Source organism: Juglans microcarpa x Juglans regia, chromosome 3D (assembly GCF_004785595.1).
Source record: "Juglans microcarpa x Juglans regia isolate MS1-56 chromosome 3D, Jm3101_v1.0, whole genome shotgun sequence".
Lineage (NCBI taxonomy): Eukaryota > Viridiplantae > Streptophyta > Magnoliopsida > Fagales > Juglandaceae > Juglans > Juglans microcarpa x Juglans regia.
Window position 1 is genome coordinate 3,409,026 of NC_054598.1, and position 23,730 is coordinate 3,432,755.

A 23,730-nucleotide genomic window follows, 5' to 3' on the forward strand; every position below is an offset into this window, starting at 1 on the left:
TCACTACTCTCTCTCATGGGCCGACTTGGAGTTGTTGGAGTCACGAGAACAAACTCATCCCCATGCATGCCATCGAGTCCCCAGACAAACTCCACAACATACCCATCTTCTAAAAGGGAAAAAAAATAACTACTTTACACGCACTAAAGGGTCCAAAAAAATTTCTTGCCGTTCCCTAAGAGAGAATCATAGTTACACTCACGTAATCTTAACCCAACCTATCGGATAGATACAAGCAGTGCTTGTCTCTAACACATACCCTCTCTAGGTTTTTTTTTTTTTTTTATCATTTGATTTTTGAGAACTTGTTTAGCATAATTTATATAAGGATAATAAAGATGTTTAGTGTAAGCTCTGTTGAGCGCACTATGTGGTTATGTTTTGTCATGGAAGCTTTGGCAACGGAGATTATTTAGTATGAACTCTGTTGAGCGCACCATTGTGGATGGTGGTGGCCCGATTTGGGTTTGAAATTTTTGGGAGAGACGAGGTGAGCTCTCGTGTGGTATGGGGTTTGAAATTCTGGATCTTGCCCCTTCTTACAACTTTAGCCCCTTGTGTGAGAAAAAGAAAAAAAGAAAAAAGAGAGAACTAATGGCACCTAGGACTCTTGTGCAAACTGTTGTGCAAATTGACGTGGGAATTTCATTTCTCGTTCGGATAATTACAGCCGCTTAATTTCTTGTAATAATTACTTTAATAGCAATCATGTGATGTGATCTCCATGATAATATTAAGGATATAAAGTAAATTAAAAAACTAACCTGTTTCAACAAACAAAATATATAATTAAAGGCATATGCAAGCTAATCTCCCCGGCCATGGAGAATTCAATAATTGTATGTTGGCCTTTAAATTAAGCTCGTATACATTCAATTAAAAGCTGCACATACATGCCTAATTCCCCCGCGGAAACCAGTCTTGACGCCAATCTGCCCCATCTTCACGATGGATTCCACAAAATCTGCCTCAAAAGATGGTCCAAATAATGGATTGAGGAAACCAAAGTAGGAGTCTATTATACTCTTGGTTGTCTCATCGTCATTAAGTCTAGCATCAGATTCTAGCACAGCAAACCCGTCCTTTATGTTCTGCAAAATATGCTTATCAAATGTTTGCTCGCTCCCACGATCGATTGGCAATCGCGAATTAACATCTCCATTTTGGGGGCACCTGGCCCTCAACTCTGGAAGAAAAGCAGGGTTGATAGCTGGATCTGCTCCTCCACCTGCTGGGAAAAAGTTGTAAAGCCGTCTTGTCATGAAGAAGCATGCTGTTGTTCCCACCGTATGTGCAGCTGAGAGTTAGTTTCAGTATGAATTAATGGGGTTATTAATGTGATAATCATTGATATATATCAGGTAGGAAACCAGTTAATTAAAGTTATGTGATGGATACTGTTGAAGAAAATTGTAAGAATACATTAATCTGAAAATAAATATAATTTTGAGATGTGGAGAATACTATTTTTAAAGTAATAATTACCTTCACTCAAAAAAATTTGCTACAAGATTATAAGTAATTCTCTTTCAGAATATAATAAAATCACCAACTGCAGATAACAATTCTAAAATTTTTTTCAAAATTTTTCTATAAAATTATGTAAGTGGCTGAAAATATGGAAGAATGGAATGAATAAATTTATGGGTCTCACTCTCATTCCCTATTTATAGATAATGAAGTGGAACCATATGAAAGATCACAATGCTTAACTTGTGACTTTTCAACTGGTAGTTACTGGTTTAAAGGTCATAATATTTCACTTAAAGATCAAAGAGCATGCCTAACTTAGTGGTCAGGTGCCTCTCTTGGAAAATAGAGGGCATTAGTTCGAGTCTCCAAAAGTGTCTCTTACATTATTAATAAATAGTTTAAGGTTTAATGAGTAATAACAAATTACAGTATGTAATTGAGGTAACACTGAAATTTATTTTAATGTGAGAAATCCTTCCACGATGGTCAATGCCGGTTGTTATGCTAAATGTAGGATGAATATTATACTCTTAATGAAGTTCAATAGTTGTACAAGTGTCTAAAGTAACAGAGACACAAAAATGAAATTTACCTTCGTGAACATAAGAGGTGGAGACAACTTGTAGCAAAACTTTAAGGGTTACTTTTGTAAATGTTCATGAATGTCAGGATGGAGCACGTGGATTACTGCAAATAATTTGTGAGTTATATTGCTAAAATTAGATAGAATCACGTGTATGGTATTTTCGTTCTTAACGTATAGAGTCTTGGTTTAAGCTTAGGTCACTATTGACTTTATTAAAAATTTGAGATACTTACACTAATTAAATGTTTAAGTCGAGCGATACCTTCTTGTATACATAAGAATATCAGTATTTGATTGAAAATTTAATATTGCAATCTAAGTGAGAGATCATTATATTTATTATAGATTATGATATTAAATATGTAAAATTTATTGAATGTGGGTTACTATTTATTTATATGAATCAGTATCTCAAAAATATGCATTGGTTTAGTGGTAATGATGTATTGTTTCAAATGAAATGGTAGAAGTTTGAAACTCCACAAGTGCAATTTGATTTATTTTGTGAAGTGTTGGACTTGGACAGACACAATGTTTGGGTTGGTCAAGCCTTGCACTTGAGTCAAACAGTCAAAACACTTGAGTGCTTGCACATTGATCAAGACACTTTAATATGGTGCAATGCTTCAAAAATCAATTTAATTGTACTTGTAGAGTTTCAAATTCCTATCCTTTCACTTGAAACAACACATCATTACCATTGAACCAATAGATCTCTTTGAAATAGTAGTTCACGTAAATAAATAATAACCCAATAAATTTACATATTTAATATCACAATATGCAACGTATACTTCTATCGATCGAACATATCCAGAAAGAGTAAATCCGTAAACTACTAACATTTTAGTTCTATCCATCAAATGTATCCAAAAAGACTAACCTAGAAATAAATTAAACTCAACCCAGATGGCTAGATCGATGCTTTGCATGCTAGCTATGGACCACGTGGCCGGGGACCAGCAGGCAGAAACCGATAAAGATCGGGAGGCATTATTATGTACATTTATCGAAGTGCATTCTGAGGCGACATCTATAACAAAATTTATTTCCATATGCAGCTAGGCTTGGGTTTTTTTGCCGTATTTCCACCTAAAATGAATGAAAATATAATTTATATATATATATGTATATGTATATCTGTGTGTGTATTTTTAGCATTTATACATATCATTGATGATCTTGATTAATTGAAGTTACAAACTAAAGACTGATCAAGATGGTTATATATTTCATGTTTTTCTAGACAGGGTACTCATGTCTTTTGCAAGATTACTTCATTGATCATATATATGGTATCCCAAAAAAAAAAAAAAAAAAAAAAAAAGCTTTTATTCATTTCCCTTCCACGTTTCACCAACCATAAGTTCATCCAAGCTGCATGTGAGAGAGAGAGAGAGAGAGAGAGAGAGAGAGAGAGGCATAATACCACTGAGAAGCACTAGGTCTTTCTCCGTTAGTCCCTTCTGCAAAAACTTGGCCTTAAGTTGCTGAATTGTATCACTAACATCCGGCATTTCAGCTGCCAATGTGACGTTGGAAACCCGGCCATCTCTGCGGCCAGTTGGAACCTGGTAAGCTGGTCCATTTGCCTGTAGTTGTACAACATGCACGTGATATCACTTACAACAGAAACAAGTAATATATAATATTAAATTAAAGCATAAAAAAATGGCCGGGAAAACAAGTACCAAGGCTATGGCGTCTCGAGCTGCTAAGGCCACGATGTCTGCGCAAGAAACCACGCCTCGACATACTGTTTCCAACTCTGCTTTGGCTTTCTCTATCACTTCAAACCCTACAACGCCTTGATGTCCAAATGCATGTCTCTCGGCGTTTGGACCATTTTCGATCAAGATTGAACCATCACAGCCCTAAAGATGCCATAAAAAATCCCACCGATCAATACTTGCATATGAATGTGCCGAGCGCAAGTGTGTTTGAGAGAGAGAGAGAGAGAGAGAGACCTCAACAAAGCAGTCATGGAAGTGGAGCCTGAGCAAGGCGGCGGCTGTGTTAGCTTTAGAGAGAATGGCATCCTGGACAACAGCACGGACTATGGACTCGGCTTCCGGGCATGTTTCAGCGTAGAAACCGATTCTGAGTTGACCCTTAGAAATCCCAATAAAAAGTGCAAGTACGAGAACCAAATGAATCGACATGATTGCCGTATATCGTCCGCCGGCCCCTGGTTATGAATTAAACGGATGGGCTTAAGAAAGATACGAATATCGAAGGCGGAGAGAGTACTGATCAAAGCGAATCATGAGGGGGAAAGTTAGGTTAGAGACGGAATCTCGGTGGCTCTTAATATGCTGACAGAATGAGGATATGTTGGCGCATGCAATGTGTCGACTAGACTGCATGCTGCATGCGCTGTCACCTTGCATAACTACACCATTTAATTTAATTTAAAGCAATGTCTCAAATAAATAAATTTTGTATAAAAAAAATGAGCGATATTCCTCTACCATCACACTTACCGCTAATTACTTTTGTAATTTTTTTTATTTTTCTATTCATATTTTTTAATATATTTAAATATTTTTTAAAAAAAATACATCAATATACTTAAAATTATTTCTTTAATCACTAAAAAAAATATTTATCAAATAATACATTTGAGTGGTACAATTGGGAAGGCAAAATAACTTTTCTCAAAAAAAAAAAAAAAAAAGTCTCACTAATAAATAACTTAAAGTATAATCTACTTTTTTGCAAAGTCCACATAATTTGTCTATTTAAAATTTACACAAATCATTTTTCTTTAATTTATACATTTTCATTTTTGAATAATTCTAAGCATAAGTTTACTTCTTGCGAATTTTGTAGAAGTCTTTTAAGAACAATGAGACTCATCCATCATAAAATAATAATAATAATAATTTTTTATAAATTTTCAAAAGAGAACTTAAACAAATCATGATGATTTTATTTCATCTTTTATTTTATAAAATATTTCTGTATATTTTGTCATGATTAAAAAAAAAAAAAAAAGATCTCTACCTATAAATTTGTGTAAAAAAAATATCTTCTACATTATCGATATAACAAAATTTTATTTATAAAAAAATATAATTTTAAATTTATCTTATAGACTAAATTCTATCAAATCGGCAATATAAAAACTAGAGCATTTTAAATATATTTCATTTTAAACTTATCTTATGAACTAAATTCTATCAAATCAGCAATATAAAACTAGAGCATTTTAAATATATTTCAAATAAAATGAATCTTTAAATAAATTGTTCAAACTATTGAATATATTTCATTTTAAATTTTAAAATACAAAGTGTTTTAATCTCTACACTCTTAATAAAATATAATTGTTCACATGATTATATAACTTTTCTATGTCCTATTCATATTAAATTATTAATAGTTAAATCTCGAACGAGACCGTAAAACATTTATAATTTGGGATATAAATTGATTATTAATAATGTGGGGTGAAAAATGAAAAATGTCATAGTTTAAGGGTTGTAATGAAAAGTGAATTCTCCAATTCCCACCACGATGGAATAAAAGGAGTAAAAGTTACCCATTGCCCGTGGCCCGTGCGTCTCCACCCTATTCTGCTAAGTGCGATATTGCTACTGCAAATTCCACACCCTATTCATCTTCCGCCGCACTCTCCCTCTTTCGGAATATCGCAAGCGAACCCTCGTATTCTCTCTTTCAGATCTGAATCTCGCGTCGATCGGTACGCCCATTCATCTTTGTTTAGCTTTTACTAATTTAGATTTTACTTTCTTTCGAAGAGCCTAATTGGATTTTCTTGAATCATAATTATTGCGATCATAATATAAAATTTCCCTTGAATTACCTATTCATGCCATCTTCTTTTGCGTTTCTGAGATTAATGTTTTCTTCTTTCATTCTATATCAAGTTTCCGAGAAGGAAAGGTTCTCCTTTTGGCTGCTTTTGGATAATTAAGATTTATTTGTCAAAGGCTATAATTATCCGAGAAAAAGGGTTTTGGGTTAATTTTAAAGTAATTTTTACGGTCTATAGTCGGGTAAAGAGGTAAATCTAGTGCAGCTTTCTTTCTCCTTGGGAATTTTGTGGACAATTAGGGGTTGCGTTTCTTTGGGGCATTTTTCTATTCTACCATGCTAATTATGGCATATAAGAAATATGCGTCCCGCTTCCTTTGATTTATAATGATTTAGTTTTTACATCTTTAAGCTACGAAAGTTGATAGGTTTCCTAATGGGAACAGAATTGCTTGAGTTCGTGTGTTGTGATTAAGTATGCTTGGCCATCTTCTTTTTCCCCGTTGATTTCTATTATATTTCTTGTTTCATTTTATATATTGAACCGTGTAAAAATTGAAGTGTTTCAAGATGTGGGCAATTTACCAGATCTGGTAATGATCTGTTGGAGATGAATTTAGCCATCAGAATTTGGAAGAGATTGACCGGTATTTTATCCTGTCATTCTATGCTTCGCTCATGATACATAATTACTATATAAAACCAGAGTATGATTATATTTGCTAATATTATTTTCTTGCTAAGTAAACACCATTTGCAAACAGGATACCTTACAAACAACACAGATATCAATTGATATGCTGATTTTCGTTACCATGGATTGTCTCTGTGGATGTTGTTTGTATATCACTTGCATTTTCCAACCAATGTGCAGCTGTTTATTTGTAAAAATTAAAAATAAAATAAGCGTCTTGTAGTTATGAATTTTAATTATTTTCCATATTCTTCTTACTAGAAATGGTTGGTTGTGTTGTATGGTTATGATTGGTTGTCTCAGACAACTTCTGTTTATTTATATAAGTAATTGTAATCATGAGCCTATTTTGTAATTGGAAGAAGTGCAGTTTTAATTATGTCTGAAGAGGTGGAATATCGCTGCTTTATCGGTGGCCTTTCATGGTCAACATCTGACAGAGCTCTGAAAGATGCATTTGAAAAGTTTGGAAAGCTTCTTGAGGCAAAGGTAATGATCCTTTAATGTTTATGAATATGTTTCAATTTGAAACTAGTTTCCCTTTGCGTTTGCCCTGGAGTTGGTTTCTGCTGCAGTGATGGTGGAGAGACTTCCTAAGCTCAACTATGAGTTATTTTGGATGACTTCATTTCCGTGAGGTTTTGTTGATTTGAAGGAGAATCTGTAATGCCCATCAAAGACATGTTTTGATGGTTGGAAATTATAAAATGTATTTTGTGGTGTAATTGAAACTCATTTAACTGTTCAAATTTTTTCACGTGAATTGAACTCAAGGTTTAATGGTTATTCTGATGTATAAGATGGTTTTCTCTATATAGGTAGTTGTTGACAAGTTCTCTGGGCGTTCTCGTGGATTTGGGTTTGTCACTTTTGATGATAAGAATGCAATGGATGATGCTATTGAGGCGATGAATGGAATGGATTTAGATGGGCGGACTATTACTGTTGATAAAGCTCAGCCTCACCAAGGTTCAAGTAGAGATCATGACAGTGACCGCAGCCGTGACCGTGGTCGTGATCGTGACCGTAACCGTGACTATGGAGGTGGAGGTGGGCGTGGATCTAATGGTGGAGAGTGCTTCAAGTGTGGGAAGCCTGGACATTTTGCTAGGGAGTGTCCAAGTGAAGGGGCAAGAGGGGGCAAGTATGGTGGAAGGGATGATAGATCTGGTGGCGGGGGTGGTGGTGGGGGTGGCCGTTATGGTCCTGATCGAAATGGAGATCGATTTGGTGGGCGCAACAGGGATTCTGGTAGTCGTGGAAGTTCTGGATCTGATCGGTACAATCGTGACCGCAGTGGACCTTATGAACGTCGTAGTGGTGGGGGCTTTCGCTCTGGATAGAATGGTTGCTTCTGATTGTGGTATGCAGCATGTACTGAACTTTGCATGTCCTTTGTGGTTACTTTGGCTGTGACTGAATTATGTCGTGCCATTGCAGATACGGAATTGGACGTGCTGCAGTTGCTGTTTTCAGAAGCGTTCAAGTTTATTTGCTGGATACATTCTTATGAATATTGTCAGGGTGGATCATTCTAGTCTATCAGTAGTTTGAAGTGCAAAAACTGGCACGATACTCACCTGCTTTGTGTTCCAAAAATGCTCATTTCGATGTTTTGGTCCGGGATATTATGCTTGCTTGACATGGACTTTCGAAATTGGTCTTGTAGTCTAAGAATGCCATTATTGCTGCTGGATATCTTGTGACTTTCATGCATAGAATTCCACATATCATTATTGCTGCCCGATCTTCATTGAGTAATTCTCATAGGCAATTGCAAAATCAGAAGCTTGTTGGTTGGATGGGGTATTTGGAGGACCAATTCATGGGTATATGTCCTTGGGAAGTTTGCTTCTTTTCACTTGGGAAGTAGAAGTGGTTGTAGAAGTAGAATGCCCATTTTGGCTACCCTGTTTCAGTATTCTACTAAAAACAGGAGTCAAGCGGGTAATATATCTTTCTTATACGTGCATGGTACATGATGGTAGTTCTGAATTTATTCCTTACGCAATATTAATGTTATTAACCTTTTGGCAGGATGCTTCGCTATTTATGGTCTTTATGGATACGTGATTGGGTTTCTTTGTTGCTAATTGGACATGTGTGGTTTTAGTTTTAAAATTGTGAAAAAGTGTTTTCGACTGCAACAAGCCATCTGCACTTAAATTCAACATAAGCCACCCTCATCTTCTGCATGGCGCCCTGTTGGAGAGATCCATTTTGTGGAAACATATGGCAGGTTGTGTTGAGGTTCTTGATGAATGCAATGACTGCTGCCCGTTGTTTTTTTTATTCCTTGTTCCTTCTTATGGACCCATGTTCTGCAATGCTCTTGTTGGATGGAAGATTTTTGCTCTCTCGTTTTTCCGATACCCGTGAATGATCTTTTGGTCTTGTTTCCTGAGATTCAGATAAATGGTTAAAGTTTCTTTCACGTCAGATAGTGCTTCCTGAGTCAGTAATGGGGTCACATATTGATTCTATTTGACCCTTGAGCCCGAGGTTGGGCTTCTGGTCAGATTCCCCATCGAGGATTTGCTGCCAGCTTTGCCCCTAGTCCTTTGTTAAACCTTTTAAGAGTTTAAACAGGGAACATTATTATTTCGATTGTCGTAGATTTTTCGTTTTGCCATGTTGCTCATGAAATGTTGGCCCTTTTAAATTTGAGCAAATTTTGATTTATGAGAAGCTCTTATTAAATTATGCATGTGTAATATAGATGTGTGAACATCTGTATGGTTCTGTTTTATGCTGTATTGTTTTTTATGTTTTTATTCATATGCAACCTGTATCGTTCTTTTATCAAGAATCTCATCAAATGCATTTAGAAATTGTTGTTATTCATTTCCTTGCCCCTGTGTGATGGATGTTAATTTCGGCTAAAAATTCGTGCTTTGGCAATCAAAAAGATGGATGAACTGATAATTATTAATTGGGGATCTTATACTTCGGCATTGATTATGAAAAAACAGAAAAAAGGGTTCAATCCAAACAATTACGAAGTTTTCATTTTCTGTTGTTTATTTGTGTGTGTGTCATGTCGCTCAAATTCCAATAGACTTTCCACTTTTTTTTACCTGTATCTCCCAGTGAGTTTCACACCAAAAAATAAATTTGGGATGTTGGACTCTTGATTTTTATATTGATTCGTATGTGTAATCTATTTGAAAAGACGATTGAAATGTCAGTCGAGCCTTTAGATGGTTGGGTGAAATGAGCAATTCTACGAATCACTTGCTAAATAATAGCTGAATAGTGGAGCAAGGGAAAACTTGCTAACCCGAAATCACGGGGCGGAATGGGCCTATAACAATAAAGGCCCAAACCAAAACCAACAAGACTACAACATGTGGATGGATTTGTTCAGTGATGTTGGGAGATAATGAAAAGATGATGAATATGAATTTTACTTGGATTGATTCGGATGGATAATTTCGCAAACTAGTTATTTCTTATTGGAAAAGAGGTGGATGCTAATGAGAAAGATGTGGCATAATTTTCTTGCTCAAAAGGAATATTTTTTAAAATAAAGATAATTCATGAAAAAAGGATTCTTAAAGAGAAAAATGGTGATTGTTCGTTACATGATCCTTTGGGTTAGCAGCCTAGCTAGCCTCCATTACTGTCTCTCTTAAGTGGACAACATTATGGAAGGGAATAACAATACAAAAACACGTGGAAAAGAGCAAGGACAAGTACAAATGGCCAACCTTGCAGTTCCCCGCAAAATACGTATTGCAGATTAATCGCACGAGTTCTGAAACTCATTCTCTGACAAAAGCTCAAACACAAGCTCCAAAAAAAAGGGACTCCTTCGGCACTGCTAATTAAATGCTTCACACCAACGGCCTTTTCGCTTCTTAATCGATGTCCGCACGTTAACAAGGAATAAATTTAGAGCACATAGATGTATATATATATATATATATATGCAACTGATCATGTCCCTCATTGAAACAGATCGAACAATGTGCCTTTTTTCCCATCTGCATGCTTAAATATTTCATATTCATGATCTACAGATCAATTAAAACACGTTCCAAATCATTGTTCAATGGAAGAAAACACTTGCAGATCATAGTCCTGATCATATGCCATAGTAGCATGATATGACTGATCATGTGATGAGCAATCCAGATTTGGAAAACGAAAATCTTAAGTACTGGACATATAAAAACTGAAGATCAGAAGAAGATGATGAAGAATAAAGACCATGCGATCTTCAGACCGACAACCTTATTCAATTGATCACTTCACCAAAACCACTTTATAACAATAACCCATGCAGATAGAGTAACATGATATATGATAGCAAAAGGAAAATGGGAGAGAGAAGGATAGGAAAAGATCAGAAGAAAGAGAAAAGACCAGCTGGGAATCACAATTCCAATCCACCGGATCCAATAAACTTGGTCATCCCAAAAGTAATAGCCATAGCCATCCATCCTCCAACAAGCAGCCTGGCACAGGACCTTCCCACAGCAGTCCTCCCAAACTTTGCTCCTATCACTCCGAATACAATTAATGTCAAGCTGGCCACCCCGACCACCAACTCAAGCCTCACTTTATGATCCTTTACAACCACAGCGGCCAGCAGTGGCACCAATCCTCCCACCGAAAATGAAAGTGCCGACGCAAAAGCAGCTTGCACCGGATTCGGGAGCTTCTCCTTGTCCATATCTTCTTTAATATCCTGCACTTCGACGTCTCCGGTCTTTCTTCTTTTCTTCTCTCTTTTCAACTGAGCCATCTCTATGTCATATTGAGTGGAAACGGAGACAAATTCTCCTATTGCCATACTGCATGCCCCAGCAACTAACCCTGCGAATCCAGCAAGCAGCATGGCTCTGAATTCTTTTTTAACAGCTCCCACGCCCATCATTAACGATGCAATAGAAACTAGCCCATCTGTGGCTCCCAAAACAGCAGCACGAAGCCACTGTGCTCTTTGGTAGTAGTCAAAACTCTCATCTTCAGCCCCTAGGCATTGTTTTTTCTCCATATCTTTTGCATCATGAACTGCAATTCCGACATGGTCAAGCGACAGTACTTGGTCATTATCTGCTCGAGCGGTGGCAGCCATTACTGATCACAGATGGTGGCAAAAATGTTTATTATAGAAATCTAAAGAGAGCGAGTTAGCAGAAGACTTCAAACAGTGATCAACCTGTGGTGATAAGGAAGAGGAAATATCGTGCGATTCTAGGGATGATCAGGAATGACCTTAATAATTTATTAATCTATTTATTATGAGATTCCAATGCTGTCTTTGGCATCTGGCACATAAAATATAAACAAAGGAAGAAATAAAGAAGCAAATTAAAGAAAAAAAGAAAAGAGTGTAGTTTGGCGTGTGGCTCATGAATTCTGTCTAGTTTTACTATGGGGGCGGCTACTATGCCGCCCCATTTTGACCGCTGGGCATACCGCCCAGCGTAAATTTTTTTTTTTTTTTTTTTCTTTTCATATTTTTTTAACATATTTAAATATATTTAAAAAATAAAAAAAATACACTAATACACTTAAAATCACTACCTTAATCACTAAGTAAAAAAATAAAAATAAAAAAAATAAATTTTGACTAGAGGTCAAATAGAGGTGTTAAATTGGAAAGGTAAAGTAGACTTTCTCTTTTACTATTAAGTGGATGAATATATCGATACGGTGAAGATATATATATATATATATATAGAGAGAGAGAGAGAGAGAGAGAGAGAGAGAATGTCAGCACATTATGAGGAAGTAGTGATCACTAATTACATATAAATAAACTAATTAATGGTATCTTTCACCGTATGACAGCCTAAGATATATACTTTCTGAGAGGGTACTGATGAAGGATCGTAGTACTCTTTAAAGTTTTCTTAATCAACATTGATTGGTCCGACTTTTTTTATTTTATATGGAAAACTAGAGAGACCACGCGGCCTACTTGATCCATATTAATCTTGCATTTTCATATCATATATGTGTAGCTATATATATATATATATATTTAAATTATATATGTGAAAGCAAATATATTCATTTTATGCACAACAGTGTAATTTGCGACTGCACACAACAAGCTGCTTAGTAGCAAATTACTTGGATTATCTCTCTACTCTGTATTCATTCAAGGGGCAAGGAGAATGATCTGTGCATGCCGTACGAAGCAGAAGAAGATCAAAGAGGTACTGCAGCCAGTACTGTACAGCATGAAAAGGCATTTGCATGGTGATAATATATATATATATATATATATATATATATATATATATATATATAACAGTATTGGGATCGAATAACCGCAGGCTTTTTTTTTATATATAATGGAAGAGAATTTCACATTTTTTTCAGTTTCATAAATTTCGCAAAATATGGATCGGAACTGTTTCTTCATTTTCTATTAATTAGAAATGTACAACTTATAATTAATTCACTTTTGATATTTGGCTGTATCCTTTAGAATTCTTATCATACTTTTAAATGACTACTATTATCGGCATCCAACAATATTACTGTCTGAAACTTGTTCGAATTTGAATTGGTTTTAATTTAGGATTAGAACAGAATTGAACTGAACCAGTTTTTGTGATGGGCCAACATGCTCTTTAACTACACGTAAAAGTTTAAACTGATAGAAAGATATTGTTTTATTATTTAATTTATATCTTAATATTCTCCCTCACGTGTGGGTCAAACTCCTCCTCAACGAATGAACTCAACACATGGAATACTTAATTAATTGCAGTAGAGTGTAGAGTTAGAATTCAAACTTAAGCCTCTGGTCTGTTACTATGTAAAATTTAATTTATATCTTAAGACATAGTAAAACTAATTTTGCAGTTATTGATTTAAATAATTCTCTCCTTCAATTCAAGCAACCCATTATTATTCATTCCAATTACATGTAGAAAACTGATCAACACATAAATAGAGGGTAGCTCTTCCCCTTACATAACTCCACAACTGAGGTGATTTGGTGGTATTCGACCTCATTGGGAGATGGAGATGGAGGTGATTTAGATGTTAAGACATGTTATTGACCAAATTGTCTCAACTGACACCTTCAGTACTACATACACTTAGAAAACACACGACTTGGACATTTAGTACGTTAAAAGCTGAATCGAAAGTACGAGGAAATTAAGGAATCGAAGATCGAAGGAGAAAGCTGGCAAAGCCAAGAAATGATCACATTTGCAGTCCATTGGAGCCAATCAATCTGGTGAGCCCAAACGTGATGGCCATTGCCATCCAGCCTCCAAACAGCACCCTGGCACAAGACTTCACCATGGGAGTCCTCCCAAACGCTGCTCCTACCCCTCCAAAAACAACCAGAGCCAAGCTAGCCACTATTACCACCACAGCCAACCTCACTTTATGCACCCTTATGAATGCAGCCGCCAGTAGTGGTAGCACTGCCCCTACTGAAAATGCAAGTGCTGATGCAAAAGCAGCCTGCATCGGATTTGGGAGCTGCTCTCTCTCACCGGCAACTTGTTGAGTCCTTGTCTTCTCTCTCTTTATCTGTGCTATCTCTATGTCTCTCTGAGTGTACACAGACACGAACTCCCCTATTGCCATGCTGCACGCCCCTGCAAATAACCCTGCACAACCAGCAAGGAGCATGGGTTCGATCCCTTCTTTAACAGACCCAACACCCATCATTAATGATGCTACAGAAACCAGCCCATCATTGGCTCCCAATACAGCAGCTCGAAGCCACTGTGCCCTTTGAAAATAGTCAACATCGTTATCGTCAACCTCCCGGCGCAATTGTTTCTGCACCGCATCATCACCCACGTGAATCGAGAGTTGGTTCTGAGTTCCAGGAGCAGCCATGATCAGGAAAAGGAAGAAAATTGGCAATTATAATATTATATACCAGAAAGGTAGATCAATATGATCAGTCGATTATAGTACTTGTGGAGAGCACAAGCCTCTTTGTAGTGTATTTATAGAGAGAGGATCTCCAACTAAAGCTGTCGCTGACGGATTTTAGTGGCAGAAGAAACGATAAGGGAGTCATGTGGAAGACATGCTCCAAAAGGTTATTATATTCATCGTATTCTTTTTAAAAGCAAAACTGATATGCAGGTTTCGTATACGATTGGACAATGAAACACTCGCGAAGATGGATGCTGAATAGGCCGGCACTTGAAGATCAGAAAGAAAGACAATGGGAAAACATTTTCTTAAAGCTGGAATTAAATTAATTGAAGGGAGTGTGCACTCCACATTAATATTAAAGATGTATATATTTTCCACTACACGTACGGGAAGATATAATATATATCACTAGTAATAGTACTTAATTGGAAGGAGTGTGGAGTCCATGCGAAAGCCACGGGCTCGACCCATCCTGTACTAATTAATGGAAGAAAGTGGTATTTTATTTCAAGCTTTGTCCTTTAATAATATGCATTAATACTACTCCTTTAGCTAGCCATTTCCGCTCCTCGATCACTTAAGGCTAGTTTTGTACCGATCAGGCAGATCAGGTCATTCTTCCTAAATGAGAAGACGATCATGTATATATATATATATATATATATATATATATATATATATATATATATATATATATAGGAGAAAACAGGGCAAACTGCAAATAATTACAAACTGCAAACACTAGGGCTACCTTTGTCCTCTTTTAGAAATTTAGGCGTCCAAAAACCTAACGAGATGCCCAGACATGTACAGACATGATTTTTTTTTTTTTTTTTTTTGTGACTAAAATAAGTAGAACTTCTTACACTTTTGAAGTCATTAATTAGCCATTCAAGTATAAATTAAAGAGGATTTGAAATACCAGATTATTCAACAAATCAAGATGTTGCATTTACTTATAAGATTACGCAGACAGCTAGAATTTGTCTTCACAACCTCTGTGACTACGTATAGAAAGATCTTTTATGCCAAAAAAAAAAAAAAAACTTTGCAGGATGGGCCGGTAGTTCTTATGCGCTAGAAGAAAATTAAGTATTTGTGATGAATTATTTGCGACGAAAATAGACTACTTTTAATTGAAAATAACTTGTCACAAATAAACAGTTTTGTTGTAGAATGACAAACCATTTATCTTCCTTCATTTTAACCATGCATGCGTATGCTAACATTCACCAATAAATTAGAATAATTGCATTTTTCATTTTCTATCATCCTTTTCGATTCAGTTAATTATAAGAGAAAAGTGTTACGTTTGTATATAAATTAATTTACAAGAAAGTCTATATGTTAATATGATTCAATATGATCCATCAGATCTACTTCACAATTAAAAAAAAAACTTAATTTACAATTTGAGAACTCGTTAAGTTATGCTAGTATGTAAACATTCTTATGTATAGACTAAGTATTTATCTCATTATAATCATTTATCAAGTCAAGTTATTTATATTAATGACCTATACGTGAAAAACGACGAGTCAGTAGAACAATTAATTAAAATTTCTCTAAATTATTTGGACGTTAACTTTAAGAATCTTCTCGTTCCTGATAATGCGAGGTTTGTCAAATTCTCATTCACCACTTTGGGTTCTCTTATAAATGTTGTGGCTAGCTAGTCGCGCTTACACAATGAAATATCAAAGGCCACTGCTGCCATAACCGTCCACGTACGTCAATAAATTTATTTGTTTTAAACCATACTCAGATCATGCCTTTATAATTCCATTCCAAGCCTTTATTTTTTAAAAAAATAGTAGAAATTACAAGTTGTTTGAATCAAAGTAAAACACTACAGACTGGTGATTACCTCAATAAAGAAACTCCTTCTGCCAATAAACCACCAAAAACTTAAGACTTTTACGAGCATTGAACTATTGAAAGATAACGATAATAATCAGTTATGGATGGATCAACTCCAAAAGTCCAACTGACATCTGCTTTCCCAGGCCAACTTGCTTAATTCTCGGCTACTGCACGTCGATCTTTACACCATAAATATCATTGCGATAAAGGGAAAATCTAACTTCTTGATTTTTAGCAGCAAAAGGAGAGGACCTGGAAGTCGAGGGTTTTGATCCCTTTGCGCGCTGGCTTTTATTTTTTGCTTGTTCGCTTGCAGGACAGCACAGCAAAAAGCCCGCGTGGTTTCGAAATTGAAACAATGTCTTCATCGAAGATGATCACCCTGATAAGCTCCGATGGCGAGACCTTCGAGGTCAACGAGGCCGTGGCTATCGAGTCCCAGACTATTAAGAACGGGATCGAGGACACTTGCACAGACGACGGCATCCCGCTCCCCAAAGTGACGGGCCAGATCTTGGCCAAGGTCCTCGAGTACTGCAAGAAGCACGTCGAGCAGGCCATCTCCGACGATGATCTCGCGATCAAGGACTGGGACGCCGAGTTCGTCGAGGTTGACCAGGCAACTCTATTCGGTCTCATCATGGCTGCAGACTACTTGAACATCAAGAGCCTTCTGGAGCTGACATGCCAAACAGTGGCAGACATGTTCAAGGGAAAGACCCCAGAGGAGAGGAGATCCGCAAGACCTTTAACATCAAGAATGACTATTCCCCAGAGGAAGAAGAAGAGGCTCGTCAGGAGAACCGGTGGGCATTTGACCGATGTCATAATGGGTAACAATTTGAAGTGGGTAACAATTGAAGTGGGTAACAATTTGAAGTGGGATTTAGAAACAAAAATTTGGTTTACAAATAACAACGTGGTTTAAGGTTTTACCGTTTGAGTTTATTGGTAGTTATTTTGGCTCCATCTTTCCTCTGATTTAAATCGTTATAAAATTTCTTTGTTACCAGAGCACTTCTCTTGATATTTTATTAAGGTTACATTTAGATGTTAAAGTGAGTTGAATTAAGACGATAAAATATTATTAAAATATTATTATTTTAAAATTTGAAAAAGTTAAATTTTTTATTATATTTTGTATTAAAATTTAAAAAAATTATAATGATGAATTAAGCATCCAAACTAATCCACATGTCGTTCTTGCGCCCCATCACTTTCGGTTTGTAGCCAATAAGTATATCTCCAATTTGCAGACACGTCTCTGTGTTTTTAAACATATATCTGTTACGTCCAGATAATAAAAGTAATTCAGGTATTCTGTCAATAATAATAAAAAAATAATAATATAATATTAAATAATAGTAAAAAAGGATAAATAATAATAAAATAATAAATAATAGTGAGATATCTTGAGTGTACCTGAAGAAGAGTACTTTAAATTTTTTCTTAATTAAAACAACTCCCAAATATTCTTCGAAGTTGGATTGCTGAATAACATTTGGGAAAAAAAAAAAAAAGAGGAAAGATTACGATCGACAACACATAAGCGAGAATGCGAGAATGTGCAAACCACACGACTCGAAATATAAAATAGATAGTAGTGGCATATATTCAATGGAGTGCGATATCCACACGAAAGCCACCGCCTCGGAGCGAACCCAGATACGAACCCAGATATGGTGCTTTTCCAATCAAATATATGCTACTAATCATTGTAATCAAATAGAGTGAGTGTGCATTCCACACGAAAGCCGGCCACTGTTTCCTCCTCACTTTGATAAGGAACAAAGCCTGTACTTTCGGCATCCTTTCAACACTTGGGTAATCACTTCAAAGTTCAAACGTTTTTGGCATTTCTGAGGTGCTTTCGTTTGGATTCTTCCTAGTCGGTTTGGAATGAGAGATGGGTTGAGATCATTACTATTTACTATTATTCATATCAACTCATCTCACTACTATTCACTTGTATTCACAAATTATCTCAACTCATCTCATCTCTCAATCCAAACAGAATCTTTTAAGATGCATATATATATATATATATATATAAATATTATATATATATATATATAAGAATCGTTTTATTCGATAGCATCGTTTTTTTAAGAAGTCTTGTGTAGATGTTTCTTTAAACATATATGATTGAATTTTATAATATATATATATATATATATATATATATATATATATGATTGGGTTTGAATATAAATGAAAGGAACTTTATGCCCACTAAAACCTCATATGCTTCAATGATGCTGTTTCGGGAGAATCCTGATGAAATGAAAGTAGTGCAGATTCACGAGCAAGACCCCATGCCTCCAACATTTGCCAGCGTTCTTCATCAACTGTCTGCGTTTGCCGTTTTGCTCTTCCTGTTAGTTTCCCTTTTGTAAAGAAAAGGGCACAGCCATCCTCATAACATGTATGACACGTATGCACTTGAATCTCTTAAACTCTGTATATATCACTGGCCCAAGTTCAACCAGATGATGACTTATATTTTTTTCTATTAGAAATATAAATAAATAAATAAATAAAAGAATATAGTTAGCCCAAATGACTCTCCAAATAAACGATCAGGAAACAACTTGAGATATAAAAAGGAGAAAAAAACAATCTGATAAATAGTAGCATCATCTAAAATGAGTAATGCTACTCATCATCCCTTTTACCATCATCCTCTCATCATCCCATGATGTGATATTAAATGATTAGAGACTATTTATTATGTTTCACTTGTAGACCTATCATTTAATACCACATCAAGAGATGTTGAGAAGATGATGATAAGAAAGATAATAAATAAATTTTTCCCATCTAAAAATACAAAAATTGGTGTGTGTGGAAGCAATTGGCTAGTCACTATAATGATGAAAAGAAAGCAAAGAAAAGATACTAGCTAACCATACCAGCTTACTGATTTAAGTCTAGTTGTAGTCTGGGTGTGCACCTTAAATTTGAGTAGCTGGAGTATCGTAATCCAGGAACATGACCACAAACCCATTATGGTGTAACAATAACATGCCTCTTAGCCCCTGTAAGGCCCACTCACTATTCAGAATGTTTCGATTAACCTGCAAATGTCAATTTGGACAGAATTAGCTGAACAGAGAAAAGAAAAGTCTCAGCTGTTACACTTTCGTGAATTCTAAAGCCTCAAGAATGACTTGGGCTTGTTTGGAAATAGATCTCATCTCAAAATTCTCATCTCATCTCATTTCATCTCCTTCCCAAACATAATTTGAATACAAACATTTTCAAACTAATCATTACAATTTTTTCAAACTAATCATTACAACTTCTCGATCTGGTCAGTATTATAATCTGCCGCAATCTAAACAATAAATTATTTGCCAGTCCAAGCCCGAAGAAGCATTTGCATAACCATGCTCCAGATCAGAAAATATCAGACCCTTTACTTTTTGTAAGTACAGATTAAAATTACACAAAAACGAAACATTATGGTTTTGAATTGCTTGATGAGAAACTCCAAATAAATCAGAGGAATGGACAATCCAGTGCATCCATTAGGATTGGATCCATATCAGCGGACTTCAAAATTTGTTTTGATATAAACCTGTTGAAGACTAGTTAATGATCTAGTAGCTTCATAAGTTGTCAAATATCCTCTTCAAAATGCCAAAATTATAGGAGAGGAGAAAAAAGGTGATTCGGGGAAGCCAGTCTCACTGATGACTACAACAGAAAAAAAAAAGAAAAAGAAAAAACAGAGAGGAGAGCTATAGATGAAAGAATCAAAGAAGTATACTTCACTGTGCATATATACAGGGTCAATGAGAAAATGTCATTTACCGTATGGAAGAGAGATTAAATGGCTAAAGAAAAACGAAAGATTCGGAAACCAAAAGTAAACAAGAGAAAACTGAGCTTCTGGCTCTCCTGACTTCTCAGCAGACCAACCTAGGAGCTTCCATATTTTCACCACTAAACCGTATGCCTGAAAACAAGTGCTAGCAAAATCTTCAAACCTCATGGGTAGCCCAAGTGGTAAGGGTGAACTTGTGTGCATGAGCCTTGTGTCACAGGTTCGATTCCCCTTGGGATCAAACTGCGATTTAAGTGGGAGGTCATGGCAATGGGTTGCTATACTAGTCTCTCCGGGGGTTTAGGTTCCATGGGTGAGTCTTAAGGGCTCTGCCATGGGGTGGTTCCCTCGTCATTAAAAATATATATATATATATATATATATATATCTTCAAAACTCCGCATATATCATACAGGCAAATAAAGTACTCAATTCTTAATTGGAATTCAATTTATATGATACAAATAACTTCAATATGGATGCTCAATGTGACTAACACGTAAGAAAACATTAATTAAATATTACAGCTTTTGAAGTTGCATACTGAAGAAAAAAAATCCCCTTTTCACTTATGCTAGAGAAAATACAACTAAATAACCAACCATCTCCTGTATGAAAGTGTATTAGGATGACCAAACTTTCAGTTCCTTGTACAAATCTCTTCAAATTCCAATTTCATACGGTGTGACAACCAAGAGAAATCAGGCCACTCCACGATGTGAGTTCTCACATATCAGCTCTTCTATTCCACAACACTCTCTCTCTCTCTCTCTCTCTCTATATATATATATATATATATATATTTGATAAGTATACAAAAAAAAAATCTTAATAAATTTCATGGCCGTCCTGTATTATTAACAACATAAAATTTGAGACAAAAAAGCCTCTCATGCAATCAGAAGTTCAGAAGGACTGCAAGAGCAAGAATCCAATAGGGCAGAAAGAATTCGGCTGTACAAACAACATGAGAAAACCAAGCCGTACAACCTATAGTAAAATTCTATATCCATTTCTATAGGAAACCAAAAAAATGTTTGTCTTATGGATACATTTTTTTTTTTTGATAAATATTGTCTTATGGATACATCATGCTTACTATTTACAAATATTTAGTACATGATTCCTTTATTTGTTGTTCACTATTTTTATATATCACAAAATGTTTGATATACGATTCCAGCAGTCAATATCTCCCTTATAATAGGGTTATGATAAAATTATTGTTTACTGACCTATCAAAAAGAATTTACTGAAAAAATATAAAAAACAGTCAATATCAAGTCACAACAATGGTTACCCAAGAAACAACGAAGAGTCATCCACTAGAAAAGCAGCTATACTCGCAAAAGCATGAATGGACATCATGGACTTAAATCAGGTATTCGTTAAGGAAGTAGAGATTTGCTGTATTCTCTCATGAATTGAAACTCTCTTCACTCCACTAAATTGCAACTGCCAAAAAATTTTAGAATTGAAATAAGACAATGACCTTTTTTTCATAAGCACGAAATACTAACAAATTACTTCAACCCACCGTTGGAAGACTGATACAAAGAGGGCCTTCAAAAAATCATGGTAAATCACTATATTCCAAACAAGAGCAACATATTGACTAAGAGTATGGTTACAATATCGTTAACCACTCATTCTAAATGTCCAAGATTAAAAAATTAAAAAAAAAAAAAAAGAAAAGAAAAAGTGAAGAACTCGAGAACTCAACTCGGTCTCTGGAACATCACAAGCAACAAAATTTTTGTTTTTTTTATTTTGATTAGTCACAAGCAACAGAAAATACATCCTACAGACATTGTCAGAACAACATGCAACAAAGAAATTGATCGCTAGGGTAAACAATGCTACATCCGTGTCCTATAAGTCCATTAACAAGCCAGGGAAACATGTGTGGCTAATTACAATGGAAGCACATTTAGGATTTTAAACTAAAAACCAAACAGTGCTATTAAAGGGGGGGTGGTACGGTGTTTTCTCCTACCTATTGACTTCCGGACTGGCCTCGAAATTATCTATTCCCACAACCAGAAGCTTGAAGAAGAACAGCACAGCACTGAAATGTAGTGGAGATTGTCCTTGACTAGGAGCAACTTATAAGTAGAGTCCAGCAGCCCAGGATTGATTAACCATCACAAGAGATTGCTTTTGATTTCCTGTTTCTCCTACAATACTTTAACGGATATCTATCAGGCTCTCCGTTGTATCGTTTATCCTTGGGCATAGTCAGTTTGTATTGTTGATGAGAAGATCGGTTTGCAGAGTCCATACTATTATCATCTCCATTTGAGTTTGAAACCTTAATGGAACAGCTCCCCTCTCCCTCCATTCGCACACCCAGAATCCCAAACTCAGAGTCACACCTCATTTGGCATTCACCATCCTTGACACCACTCGTCTCAATCTTTCCAACTGACTTTAGACAATTGACATTCATGGAAGAACCACCGTCCAAAGACCCGGCACATACCACAGGTTCCAAAACACTTCTATCAGGTTCAAGCTTCCCACAAACACTAGGATACCCCGAGCGTGACCCTCCAACCAACGAATCACCTTTGTTCTCCCATAAGTTCCTTGAAATCCTAGGCGAGCTATTCATCGCCCGGTGCAACTGAAACGCCAGTTCTGCATCATCAACATTCTGCACCTTCTCCCCATTCTCATCTCTACTGGCAACAAAATCCAGAGCATTAGTCGCCAACTCTACCGCTCTCCTCGCCACTACTGCTTTCCTCACAGCCTCCACTCTGGCCTTAGCAGCCTCTTCAATCTTCTTCTTAGCCACGCTATTTGCATTTTCCGCCACATCTTTCAACGACTTCGCACCGTCCAAAATCCTAGAATCTCTCGCTTTCCCACCACTCCTGTCCCTCCTCCTAATCTTCCTACTCCCCAAAAGCGCTCTGGACAAAGCTATCGGCTTGGGCACCCAACAGTCCACACAAACCGAAAACTCCTCGCCGGAACACGAATACGACCACGGCGCCACGCTTCGATATTTTTTAAAACAATCTCTATGAACTCGTCGGTTGCATTCGCCGCAACAGAAACACTCGGCAGCCAAGGTTTCTTGGAAACAATAGGAGCAAATTTTGGAGGATTCCACACGGACTGCGCATTTCTTGCAAAGAAGAACGATGCGCCATTCGCTGTATAGGGTTTGGAGTCTTTGCTTACCATTACCGGTGTCGGTTCTGAAGCCACAGGCGTGGCACTGGGACAGATTGGGTAGGTCCCTGGTTTTCTTTAGGGCCGGGTGAGGGTGATCGGAGATCGTGGGGCTTCGGCTTCTGCTTCTGCTTCGGCAAGGGGCCGGGGCGTTGTTTGGCTTGGGGGAGCCAGAGAGGAGGCGCTTGCGGGGAGAGAGAGCAAAAGAAGAAGTGGAAGAGGAGGTGGAAGAGGAGGAAGGTTTGTTAATATTGTCGGAGGTTTCTTGATGCTGTTTCCTGATCTTCATTGCGTTGGGAAACCCGGGGACTTTTGAGTTGAAGTACAAGAGGGGGGCAATCTTAGGGTTCTACATAGGAGTACATAGGAGAATTGGGGCAGGTTGAGATTTTGGGCCCTTACGATTCCTATAACCTAATGTCTAAATTTCTAATATATAAACAATAT

At 36.5% G+C, this 23,730-nt stretch overlaps 6 protein-coding genes across 8 annotated transcripts; 2 read left to right on the forward strand and 4 right to left on the reverse strand.

The window, feature by feature from the left end:
• Positions 1-773: 773 nt before the first annotated feature.
• On the reverse strand, positions 774-4,365 carry LOC121255465 (peroxidase 43). The gene is made up of 4 exons (XM_041155811.1): positions 4,027-4,365; positions 3,751-3,933; positions 3,489-3,651; positions 774-1,297 (listed from the first exon to the last, which is right to left on the reverse strand). The coding sequence occupies exons 1-4, from the start codon at positions 4,219-4,221 to the stop codon at positions 873-875; spliced, it is 966 nt and encodes a 321-aa protein (XP_041011745.1). The 5' UTR covers positions 4,222-4,365; the 3' UTR covers positions 774-872.
• Positions 4,366-5,541: 1,176 nt separating this feature from the next.
• LOC121255471 (glycine-rich RNA-binding protein RZ1A-like) lies at positions 5,542-8,229 on the forward strand. Of its 3 annotated transcripts, none has more exons than XM_041155817.1 (4): positions 5,542-5,765; positions 6,896-7,022; positions 7,352-7,896; positions 7,974-8,229. In XM_041155817.1, the coding sequence occupies exons 1-3, from the start codon at positions 5,548-5,550 to the stop codon at positions 7,874-7,876; spliced, it is 870 nt and encodes a 289-aa protein (XP_041011751.1). In that variant the 5' UTR covers positions 5,542-5,547; the 3' UTR covers positions 7,877-7,896; positions 7,974-8,229. The 3 variants fall into 3 exon arrangements, with proteins under 3 accessions (XP_041011751.1, XP_041011752.1, XP_041011753.1); XM_041155818.1 differs by having other exon boundaries at positions 6,899-7,022; XM_041155819.1 differs by having other exon boundaries at positions 5,626-5,765; positions 6,904-7,022.
• Positions 8,230-10,873: 2,644 nt separating this feature from the next.
• Positions 10,874-11,616, reverse strand: LOC121254195 (vacuolar iron transporter homolog 4-like). Its single transcript, XM_041154153.1, has one exon. The coding sequence runs from the start codon at positions 11,614-11,616 to the stop codon at positions 10,912-10,914; it is 705 nt and encodes a 234-aa protein (XP_041010087.1). The 3' UTR covers positions 10,874-10,911.
• A 1,772-nt stretch (positions 11,617-13,388) lies between these two features.
• LOC121255497 (vacuolar iron transporter homolog 2-like) lies at positions 13,389-14,456 on the reverse strand. Its single transcript, XM_041155857.1, has one exon. It carries the CDS (start codon positions 14,358-14,360, stop codon positions 13,710-13,712), a length of 651 nt encoding a protein of 216 aa, XP_041011791.1. The 5' UTR covers positions 14,361-14,456; the 3' UTR covers positions 13,389-13,709.
• Positions 14,457-16,521: 2,065 nt separating this feature from the next.
• Positions 16,522-17,108, forward strand: LOC121254196 (SKP1-like protein 1A). The gene is given in 2 exon segments (XM_041154154.1): positions 16,522-16,995; positions 16,998-17,108. Coding segments are annotated over 2 exon segments (477 nt in total). The 5' UTR covers positions 16,522-16,629.
• Positions 17,109-19,061: 1,953 nt separating this feature from the next.
• Positions 19,062-23,712, reverse strand: LOC121255419. Its single transcript, XM_041155723.1, has 2 exons — positions 22,097-23,712; positions 19,062-19,348 (listed from the first exon to the last, which is right to left on the reverse strand). The coding sequence occupies exon 1, from the start codon at positions 23,570-23,572 to the stop codon at positions 22,238-22,240; it is 1,335 nt and encodes a 444-aa protein (XP_041011657.1). The 5' UTR covers positions 23,573-23,712; the 3' UTR covers positions 19,062-19,348; positions 22,097-22,237.
• Between the last annotated feature and the right edge of the window lie 18 nt (positions 23,713-23,730).

Coding starts and splice junctions, on each gene's coding strand:
- LOC121254195 (XM_041154153.1), bottom strand. CDS start 11,616: ATGGCTGCCACCGCTCGAGCAGATAATGACCAAGTACTGTCGCTTGAC.
- LOC121255419 (XM_041155723.1), bottom strand. CDS start 23,572: ATGAAGATCAGGAAACAGCATCAAGAAACCTCCGACAATATTAACAAA.
- LOC121255465 (XM_041155811.1), bottom strand. CDS start 4,221: ATGTCGATTCATTTGGTTCTCGTACTTGCACTTTTTATTGGGATTTCT. Junction 3,934..4,026: donor TCCATGACTGCTTTGTTGAG/GTCTCTCTCTCT, acceptor TGGCATCTTTAG/GGCTGTGATGGTTCAATCTT. Junction 1,298..3,488: donor AGACCTAGTGCTTCTCAGTG/GTATTATGCCTC, acceptor ACTAACTCTCAG/CTGCACATACGGTGGGAACA.
- LOC121255497 (XM_041155857.1), bottom strand. CDS start 14,360: ATGGCTGCTCCTGGAACTCAGAACCAACTCTCGATTCACGTGGGTGAT.
- LOC121255471 (XM_041155817.1), top strand. CDS start 5,548: ATGAAAAGTGAATTCTCCAATTCCCACCACGATGGAATAAAAGGAGTA. Junction 5,766..6,895: donor TCTGAATCTCGCGTCGATCG/GTACGCCCATTC, acceptor TGTAATTGGAAG/AAGTGCAGTTTTAATTATGT. Junction 7,023..7,351: donor GAAAGCTTCTTGAGGCAAAG/GTAATGATCCTT, acceptor TTCTCTATATAG/GTAGTTGTTGACAAGTTCTC.